The 10470-nt window shown below is 52.4% G+C and overlaps 1 protein-coding gene across 1 annotated transcript in view; it reads right to left on the minus strand.

The window, feature by feature from the left end:
* The window catches only part of Slc38a8 (solute carrier family 38 member 8), a 22278-nt gene that overhangs the window by 6683 nt on the left and 5125 nt on the right, over window positions 1–10470 (minus strand). Inside the window, exons 4-7 of the mRNA XM_021171050.1 lie at window positions 9819–9951; window positions 7895–7996; window positions 5988–6045; window positions 1184–1298 (exon numbers count right to left, since the gene is read on the minus strand). Coding sequence (XP_021026709.1) covers window positions 1184–1298; window positions 5988–6045; window positions 7895–7996; window positions 9819–9951 — 408 coding nt within the window. The remainder of the gene's footprint in view (window positions 1–1183; window positions 1299–5987; window positions 6046–7894; window positions 7997–9818; window positions 9952–10470) is intronic.

Consider the following 10470-nt stretch of genomic DNA (forward strand, 5'->3'; position numbering starts at 1 on the left):
CTCTCTCTCTCTCTCTCTCTCACACACACACACACTCACACACACATACACACACACCACAATACCCTAAGGCTATCCTTTGGTATCGTTGGAAGGTTCTGGAAGGGTTCCTTATTCTGCATCCTAAATACTCCCACAGACTAGTTGGCTGCTGATGGCTGGGCCAGGGCTAAGACGAGGATCACTGACGAGACGCACCCAGAGCCCTGTGAAATAGAGTGTGGTCCCCGCGTCGCCTGGCTCCAGGCAATAGCAGCGGACAAAGCAGCTGGCAGCACATTCACCTTCCAGACGGGAAAACTAAAGCCTAGGCTACCCCTGATTCTCCACAGGCACACAGCTGGCAGGAGCAGAGGGCTAGCTCCTTCCCACAGCACCACAGTACTACGTGTCACCCAGGTCCCTTGCCCTGTCCTGGGACGTTACCTCTGGCCTAAGCACGTAGGTGTCTCTTGGGGGCCTATCTAGGAAATCCTGTGATCCTACCAACTCTGACACTAGGGACATCTGAAGGAGATGATGTAGCCACAGCCTTCAGAGCCTGGGGTGGCAGATGACAGATCCCCTTGCTGGCCAGGGAAGAGGTCCCTGTCACGTCACTCAGGTGACGGTAGGAGTCTAAGACTGCATAGCCGCTTCAGGCAGCCCAGAGCCTTCCAAGTCAGAGGCCCCCATAGATGAAAGCAGGGAAGGTCATCAGACACTAAAAGTCAGCCATACTGAGACCCGAGTCTGAATTCACACACGCTGTTGACCTTGGAACTCTCGTGGTCCCTCTCTGGGCCATGCTTTTATTACCTCTGAGGACCTCCGTCAACTCCACGAAGTTTGTGAGCACTCAGAGTCCGTGCATCTGTGCAAGCCACTTCCCAAATACAGCCACACCTCAGAACAGGACGGGAGGCGCCCCGCATGAGAACAGAGGCTTAGGGACACTCAGCATGTCTCGGGTCTCAGTTCTGCATATCTAACTGTGGAGACCTCGGAAAAGCCATGGAGGCTCCCTGGTCCTCAGTTTCCCCATCTGTAACCTTTTCCTACAGGAGACCAAGGACTATATGAGCAAAGCTGTTGACAGCCCAAAGCATTGTGCCCAGCCGGGATGGGCTCTCTAAGCCCTTTGCCCCATTTATTTCCATGGCCACTCCCTCCCCTCTGGGGCACCGCCCACCCCAGGCCCTACCTGTCAGCGTGTAGACAAGGCAGCAGGCCAGCAAGGACAGCACAGAAACCAGGGTCCAGTGGGAGAGGTTCTGGTTCCACATGCTGCAGTAGATGGAGACGGCGGCCTCATGACACTGGAAGACAGAACCTACAGCTCAGACCCTCCAGGGATGACCAGGGAGGTGCTACACCCCAAGTCGGGAAGTGCCTGAGTGTCCACAAACAGCATAGGCAAGTGTCAGGACACTCAACAAGTGGAGTATTAGACAGCTCTCAAAAGGACAACCTTGATTCCACCCCCACCCCCCACACCCCATTTCAGCGCAGAATTTCACAAAACAACACAAGGCTGAAGGAAAGATGTCAAGCAAGGGAGAGGCCTGAGGTTCACATCACAAGACAAATATCGACATCAGGGTCGGGGGTGGGGGGTCCTAGCATCAGTGGCGTTATTGGTGCTTGGAGAGGGGATCGCTCCTGCAATGAGGGCTGTCCTGTGTGTTGGAGGGTATTAAGCAGCAATCTCTGCCTAGACCGCTGGATTCCCATGTATGTTAAAAACCCAAAAATAAGCCGGGCCTGGTGGCACACGCCTTTAATCCCAGCACTCGGGAGGCAGAGGCAGGTGGATTTCTGAGTTCGAGGCCAGCCTGGTCTACAAAGTGAGTTCCAGGACAGCCAGGGCTACACAGAGAAACCCTGTCTCGAAAAACCAAAAAAAAAAAAAAAAAAAAAAAACAAAAAAAAAAACCCAAAAATAGGGGCTGGAGAGATGGCTCAGTGGTTAAGGTCACTGACTGCTCTTCCGAAGGTCCTGAGTACAGATCCCAGCAACCACATGGTGGCTCACAGCCATCTGTAATGAGATCTGACGCCCTCTTCTGGTGTGTCTGAAGACAGCTACAGTGTACTTACATATAACAATAAATAAATCTGGGGCCAGAGTGAGCAGAGGTCCTGAGTTCGCATGGCTCACAAGCATCTATACAGCTACAGTATACTCATATACGTAAAAATAAATAAATAAATCTTAAAAAAAATAGACCCAGATGCTATCAGATCTCTCTGGGCACCATCAAGCTGCTGGGACCCCGAATCTGTAATAAATAACAGAGGCCAGATCAGCAGTGGGAGGAGTGGGTGTTAGGATGGAGACAATGGTGAGAGCCCTCTATGGAGGTTGTGTGGGAATACCCCACACTTGCGATTTACACACCAAACAGAAACAAGTTCTGAGTCACCAAGGTGGCTCAGACAGGAAGGAGCCTTCCGCCAAGTCTGTTGCCCTGAGTTGATTCCCAGAACCCACAAGTTGTCCTTTGATCTCTAAACCTTCATCATCACAGATAAGCACGCACACACAGTAATACACAAGCAAGTAAGATAATATCAACGTTATATGCTATATCATGATGATGTAGTCACAGCCATTGCAATTTGGCTCTCCTTATCTGGCCCAGCCCTGGCCCTGCTATCTCACAATCAGGCAAGGGACCCTAAGGAGCCTACGGGGTAGAAATGTAGGTCAGGATACATTCCTGTTATCTACCGTAGTCACACCCTTGCCCTCATCCCAGAGTTCTTTCCTCCCACATGGCCCCAGCCCTCACCATGAGCGCCCCTGGCTCTGTCTTTTTAGCCTTTATCAGCTGTAAAGTCACCACCCCCATCTCAGAACCATGCCTGGGGAACACACCAAGTCTCTTGACTCCACCGGAGGTCAAAGGCCAGCAAACGAGAGTCACCAGCTCCCAGGCCGGGTGTGATGGTGCACGCCTTTAATCCCAGCACTTGGAAGGCAGAGGGAGGAGGATTTCTGAGTTTGAGGCCAGCCTGGTCTACAAAGTGAGCTCCAGGACAGCCAGGGCTACACAGCGAAACCCTGTCTCAAAAAAAAAAAAAAAAAGTCACCAGCTCCACCAGCCCTTCCATAGGCCATGTTTGGTTCCTACTTGGTGTGAGGGGAAGGGCCACAGTGCTCCCAGGAGCACATGCACAGGGTGGCTGAACATAAGCCTTCTTCCTCCTGGCCCAACCCAAGGTACAGCACACTAACCCTGACCCACAAACCCTCACCGTCTGCCCTGGGCATCTTTGAGCCCCTGGGCACTGAGCAAGCTCAGCCAAGCAGTGGCGACTATGCCACATCCTTGGCTGATAGTGGTGGGCCTCAGGGTAACCTCTCCTCCAGGGTCCAGCCGCACAGCCAATGGACCCTGCAGGGCCATTTAACACCCCTGTCGCTCCTGCAGGGACCCTGTATCTTGGCCCTGTCATAGGTTCTGCTTTAGGGACCCAGTGCCTCAGCTCCATAGGCAGCAATGCAGCCAAACCCCCCAACACAGCATGGACCTGTTCGGAGTGCAGACACATCTGGGGACAGCAAGTACAGTCACACTCCCCAGACCTTAGTCAATGCACAGGAGAGGGGACACATGAACCAAACAGTGCGACAGCCTCAGTCCACACAATTGAATGTCACTTGGTTTCTAAAAGGGTGTCACACACCTTTAAACGCAGCGCTTGGGAGGCAGAGTCAGGAGGATCTCTGAGTGTGAGGCCAGCCTCATCTACAGAGCATGAGTTCCAGGACAGCCAGGGCAACACAGGGAAACACTGTGTTGGAAAACTAAAACCAACCAAAGAAACGGAAAAAAACAAAACCAAAAGAAATGAAGTGTGCAGTGACGTCCAAGTCCCAGATGACAAGAGGGAAGCACTGCACAGGGAGGGCCACAGGCCACCATGGCAGGAAGATGCTCAGACAGAGGACCCAAGCTGGGGTGGGGGTGGGGGTAGGAGGAGGAGGGGGAGGAGAAGGAGGAAAGATGAGGAGAGGAGGAAGAAAGATGAGGAGGAAGAGAAGGAAGAAGAGGCAGAGGAGGAGGAAGGAGAAGAGGGGAAAGAAGAGGAAGAAAAGGAAGAAAGAGAGGAGGAGGAGAAGTAGCATGAGGAGGAGGAGCAGCAGGAGTAGCAGGAGGAGGAGGAGCAGGAGGAGGAGGAGGTGGGCGGCACTATTCACGTTCCTCAGCCACACTTTAGAAGGGCCGCTGTATGAGGTGAACGACACCCAGTAAGTCTGTTTAAAACAAAACCAGGGGGTGCCAGGAAGCCAGGATGACCGGAGACAGAGTCTCCAGCCCTCTGTTTTCCAGGCCTTTGGTGGATCCAGTTCAGGCTGGGATGCAGGGTGCGCTGTTTCTAAAAGAGTTCAGAGGAAGGGTGCGCTTGAATCCTGTCAGGAGTTCTGACAGCCACGAGCGAGCGCTGCCGCCTTTATTTCCTCCCAGCCCAAGCTGCCTTCATCTTCCTGCATCTCCTCAGAACCCTGGATCTTTCATCCACCAATGGCCTGAGCCCCACCCCGACCCCACCCCCACACTGTCCTTCCTGCTCCCCAAGCACAGCAGCCCTGGAAACCTCAGCTTGGTTGCTAGGAGAACAGGAGGAGGGAGCTGAGGTCAAGGTGAGGTCTGTGAGCATTCGGAAGGGGGCTTCCGCAGGCCGACGACCACTCCATGTAGACCACACCCAGGCAACAGCCCAGAGAAAAGTCAGCCCCGTGCAGCGTTCAAAATATCAGGCGTGAGAGCTTCTCGAGAACTGGTCACCGAGCTGCAGAAGTGGCTGAGTCTGTTACAGGCTGAGAAATGGCCACGGTGCAGGGGCTTATCAAAAACAGTTCTGAAAGCAACTGAACGCTGGAGGACAAAACGGGAGGGGAAGGGCAGGAGGCACAAAGGTCTGGAGGCGACCCAACCAGATCCCTGTGTACTGTCCCTCACTCACCCTCTGCTGGGTTCTGTGGGAAAACTCTGCTAATTAAGGTGGAAGTCCACCATGATCGGATAGCCTCTAGGCTCCGTGCAATATGAGAGAGTCCCTTTTTTAGAAGGACTTCTTCTCTGACCTGGTCTGGGGAACTCTCAGCCCTCACATACGCCTCTACCTGGGGAATATCACGGAGCCTCAGTTAGATTACAGAACCAATTTCCTTTCTCCGGATAAAACCTGTTCAGCCCACACAAGAGATTCCTGAAATGCTTCCCCATGCTATGAGACATTCCACCTACCCTGAGCCCTCAGCCAATGATCTTTGCCCATCCTGGATGTCCCTAGTCTCAATCCCCCAGAACTTTATAAACCTTGAATCACACTGAGTAAAGTTGATCTGCCTCCTGATAGCTGGTCATTCATTCTACATACTACTCACAGGGCTTCCAAGTCCCCCTTCCTCCCACCCCCAAGCCCTGCTCCCTATTTCTGCTCCCACTGCCCCCGTGGACATAGACAAAATCAGCTCACAATTCCTAAGAGCAGGAGAGACCTAATGGGTTCTACACAGAATGGTGGCTTTGCTCCAGTTAATAGTCTACTAGCAATTCTGCCTGTCTGGTCCCCTGTCCTGTCACTTGGCCTCCTGTCTTCTTCCCATACTCTCAAGGCAGTCAAGCCTCAGGGTAGGCTCTTTTTTCTCTTTCTTCTGCAAGCATATGTGGGTGGCTCTGTCCCCAGGTCTGGTGGCAGTTCTGTGATCTCTCTTCAGAGAGAGGCATGTTCCAGATCCTGACCCTTCTCGGATTCCACATCCAACCAACGTGATACTGCTGATACTGGGGTGTGGGGGAGAAACTCAAGGACAGCTCACATCCCCTCTAAGTGGCCCAGATGTCCCAGATGCCCCGTAGACAAGGCTGAGCACTGAGACCAGCGCAAGCATTCAGACTTCTCCCCCTCACCCCCACTCAATTCCCCAGGGTCTGTGTGTAAGCGGTGCTCTCCCGAGAGCTCAGAAGCCTGAAAATGTCACCTTCCGGACGTACCTGGAATCCAAAGCAGATGGTAGGGAACACGCTAAGCACAGAGGTCCAGGGAGATGGGCTGTGAACAGACAGGGACAGATGTTCATTAAGGAGCTAGAAACAACCTTCTACTTCAGAGTGTCTGTTAGAAACGAAATGAGGGAAACACAACACAGCGTAGCTGTAGCCTGTCTTAAATGGCTGACTCTGTGAGCATGCCCCAGGGCCGGAAGGAAGCTGGTTCAGTGCGGCACTTTCTAAATGCATCTTTGTGGATACTTGGTGACGAGACACTGCCTGTGTATGTGGGGTTTGGGCAAGGCAGCGGCAAAACGGATCCCCAACTACCCACTAGAGGCTGTCTATTCCCATGATTGTGGATTCCTAGGGCACATGCAGCCCCTGGCCAGCACATCTCCCCAAATGCAAGGCTGGTGGGTCCTGTACCCAGAGAACATCTTCCCTCCTCTGGTTCCTGTCTGGTGGGCCCTATTTGCTAAACAGCTCTTCACTCCAGTCTCGGACACCCACAGGAATACACAGCAAGAGCAGCACGGACAGCAGCATTTTTGGCTGTGGAAGAGTTAACAGCCCCCCAAAATATCCCTGTCCAGATAGTATCCAGGACTCTGCAAACACACTCCCTGGGGCAAAAGGGACTTTGCAGATAAGGTTGGAGTTTAGGATGAGCGGCACCTTGGATCATGGAGGTGACCCCAGTGTGTCACACGAAACCACAGTGTGCAACCAGAGCCCCAGCCCAGCTGTGACAGGAGAGCCATCACATGGCTGCCTTCTGGGGAGAAAGGGCCACAGCCCCAGGTCTATGGGAACCTGCTGAAGGCAGGAAAAACAAGAGGCTCTCCCTGAGACTCCAGAAGCAATGGACCCACTCATACCATGGTCTGACTGAGCCTATGAACCGGATCTCTGATCCCAGCATTGTGATGGGAGATGAATATGCTTCAGGGATGAAGGAAACACTAACTGGTCGGGCTCCTTGGTTTGTAGGGACTTGAGGAAACCCACCTGTCTTAATACCCTACCCCACCCAGGTTCTTCCAACTCCTCCCCCCTCAGCATCACAGCTCCACAGAGCAACAGCACAGATACCAGCACCCAGTCTCCAATGATCTCCATACATCATCACAACTTTGCCTCCCTCTCTTGGCTCCCCCCTGAAACTGCAACCACACATGGCTGACCAGCCACTGAAAATGTCTCCAAGCCTTTTCTGGCTATGCCTCTACCTTTTCCTGGCTCTCAGGCTTCACCATCTGGATGGACAGGCATCCCCTGACTCCAGAGTCCCTGCATATAGTAGACCCTGGCCAGGACAACCATATCACCATGGGCTCAGATACAGGATGGACCCTGGTTCAATCATGAGTGAAAATTCCAAGAGTGGTGACTATATAGTTACATGCGCTGAGCTGTCCCTGACCCAAGAAGCAGCTGTCTACACACCCAGCATCTGACCACATCCTATCACCTGCAGAGGATGCTCCCCAGCCTGAGGCATCAGGTCTGGGCTGGCCCCTATTCCTGCACCTGACTCCCACAGTCCACTTGGCAATCCTTTTCAGGGATAAGGCATGCTCCATCCTGCTGTACCCAGAACACCAAGGGTGCCCCAGTTTACCATGGCAAAACCAACAGTCTTCAGAGCAGCTCTGAGCCCCCACATGACACCCTATCTCACTTTCAGCCCTAGTCAAGGCTGCTTAACAGCCTTAAGCCTGGGTACCTGTCAGCTTCCACATAGAGAGTGGCCAGGGGCCCCAGGCTGCTGTGGTCTTTGGTGCCTTTCTTTTTCCCCCTGAAGGAGAAACTGCCTTGGCTTTATCCTCAGCAAACCCCAGAGGATCCCATTTCCAGAATCTTATTCCCAGCCGAGAAGCAGAAAAAACTGTTTTCCCTAGACTCACCTCAGCAAAGGACGGGGCTGGCGTATGAGGCCCTGGGGCCACAGGTAGTACTGCACCGTGATGACCAGAGCAAGGTAGCAGGCAGCCAGAGTACCTAGGATGCTGGCACACATCGGGCAGAATCAGAGACCCCGCACCAGAGATACACAGCCAGTGCCCACACGGGCATCCCAGCTCTGCCCTGGCTAGCATGGAGTCAGGATGCTCTGTTCCTGAGCCACCATTCCCTCTCCATACGGAGAGCACCAGGAGGTGGCTGGGCAGTTGCTGCTCTGGTCCAGAGTGGTCCAGCATCCTTGGGGAGGGCAACTGGGATATCTCTTTTCAAGCCATCCAGTACCAGTCAGCTGCTGAGGTTTGACATACAAGTCAGGACATCCCCAGGCTTGACCCCAGGGGAGGGGAAGAAGAGCCTGGTAGTGCCCTGAGGGCCACAGGAGTCTTGTGGGCTGTAGGTGTGGAGGGACTGGGCTGTGAGGCTTCTGCTCTCAGAGTTACAAAGTCCATTGTTATTCACACACAAGGGAAAGGCAGTGAGCTTCAGTGAACTGGGACCAAGTTTGTTGTCATTAAGTCTTGGCTTTTCAGCAAGGCTCCTGGGAGCTTCAAGGTTAAAAATGTACTAAGATCCATGCCCATCTGACTGTATAACCTGAGAGGATGGCTGTGTGGGAAGCCTGCCTCAGTCAATGACAACATGTGCTGTTCCAATGGCATTTAATTCAGCTGCTAGAACACGCAGGAAAACGGATGGGTCTGTAAGACACAGTAAGGGAGCCGACCTAGACCCAGGCAGGCTGGCAAGCTCTACTGTTCCTTCCTTCTTATCTGAGTTCCAGAAGCCTTGATGGAGAAGGCAGTGGGCAAGCAAGCACACGGATATTAAAATGTAGGGGGTGATCCTGAGGTTAAAGGTTAAAACACAGATGGAGAGACAGGAGGGGGTAAAGAAAGGGTGTGGAATGCCTCCCACCAAAGCTAAGGACCAGTGAAAAATCCTTACAGAAGACGACCACCTTGTTCTTTTTGTTTTTGTTTTTAGATTTATTTATATGAGCACACTGTAGCTGTCTTCAGACCCACCAGAGAGGGCATCAGATCCCATTACACATGGTTGTGGGCCACTGTGTGGTTCATGGGAATTGAACTCAGGACCTTTGGAAGAACAATCAGTGCTCTTAGCTGCTGAGCCATCTCTCCAGCCCTGACAACTACCTTATAAACTAATTAATATATGTTAACATATAATTATAATTATATATATATATATTAAAGGCGTTTAAGCTGGGTGTGGTAGAATGTGCCTTTAATGCCAGCATTCAGGGGGCCCTTCCGCCAGACTTCTGCCCCCCTCTTGGGTCGTCCTGCTAGCTCAATTTTGCCCATGGCAGCCAGGAGTGCTCCAAGCTGGACACTGCCCATCCTAAAAGCCACACTGAGACCTGAGACCTGCCTTGAGGTCTCTGTGCCACACGCTGCAGGACATGGGGATGACTGTACACATGTAGGAGACTGTTGAAGAATAAAGGGAAATTATTGTTATTAATTACTTTGGTTTTTGGGGGTTTTGTTTTGTTTTGTTTTGTTTTGTTTTGTTTTGTTTTGTTTGAGACAGGGTTTCTCTGTGTAGCCCTGGTTGTCCTGGAACTTGCTCTGTAGACCAGGCTGGCCTTGAATGCAGAGATCCACCTGCCTCTGCCTCCTAAGTGCTGAGATTAAAGGCATGCGCCACCAGGCCCTGTGCTAAAATTATGTTTTAAAGAACCTGCCATTGGTATTTCTTGACTTATATATATTTTCTACTATGGGTACACAGAACCTGTAAAACTCTCATTTTTTTTTCTTAAACGGAAGCAAACCTTTATCTCTGACAGAGTACTGCCCATAGTCCGCCCTACCCAGAAGCCGCCGAGGTACCCCATACCTGGTGTACTTCTGGAGGGCGATTTCCCGAAGTGCTGACAGGGGAAAGATGACCAGCATGGAGATCAGGGGCAGGGTGAAGTTCTGGGCTGCATACCAAGGCTGTGGGGCGTCAGGCAGGAGGGAGTCACACACTGTTAAAGACAGGAATAGGAGCTAGGCTTGGACCCCACAGTAACTGCAGGGTACAGACACATGGGCTGGTGGCTAAGTCAGCCTGGAGTAAAGGGATCAGAAATGGGATGGCGTCCACCCCATGCCCCCTTGCAGGAAGGAACCCCATATTCCATGAAGTCACTCAACAAACACACACAGAGCTTCCTTCCCTGCCTTTGTGGCGCTGAGAATTGACCAAGACCCCTTTCAGTCTGGCTCAGAAGTACCCTGGGAAGAATGAGCCCCTCGGTTCTCTCTGCAGCTCTGTAGGGCTTGCTCCGTCACTGCCCACTCCAAAGCCAGGTGGCTGAGAACCGTAAATCTCGCCCACATTGTCAACTGGACAGTGAACCTTAGGGAGAGCTGGTCTGGGAGAGCCCTGGACAGCAGCAGCCCACTGCTAGTGTCTGCTGAAGACCCTAAAGCCTTTCCCTTGGGCTTCTGCCGCACCTCAGGGGTCCTCTTTTTTTTTTTTTTTTTTTTTTTTTTGGTTTTTT

The sequence above is a fragment of the Mus caroli genome, chromosome 8, assembly GCF_900094665.2.
Source record: "Mus caroli chromosome 8, CAROLI_EIJ_v1.1, whole genome shotgun sequence".
NCBI classification, from domain to species: Eukaryota; Metazoa; Chordata; class Mammalia; order Rodentia; family Muridae; genus Mus; species Mus caroli.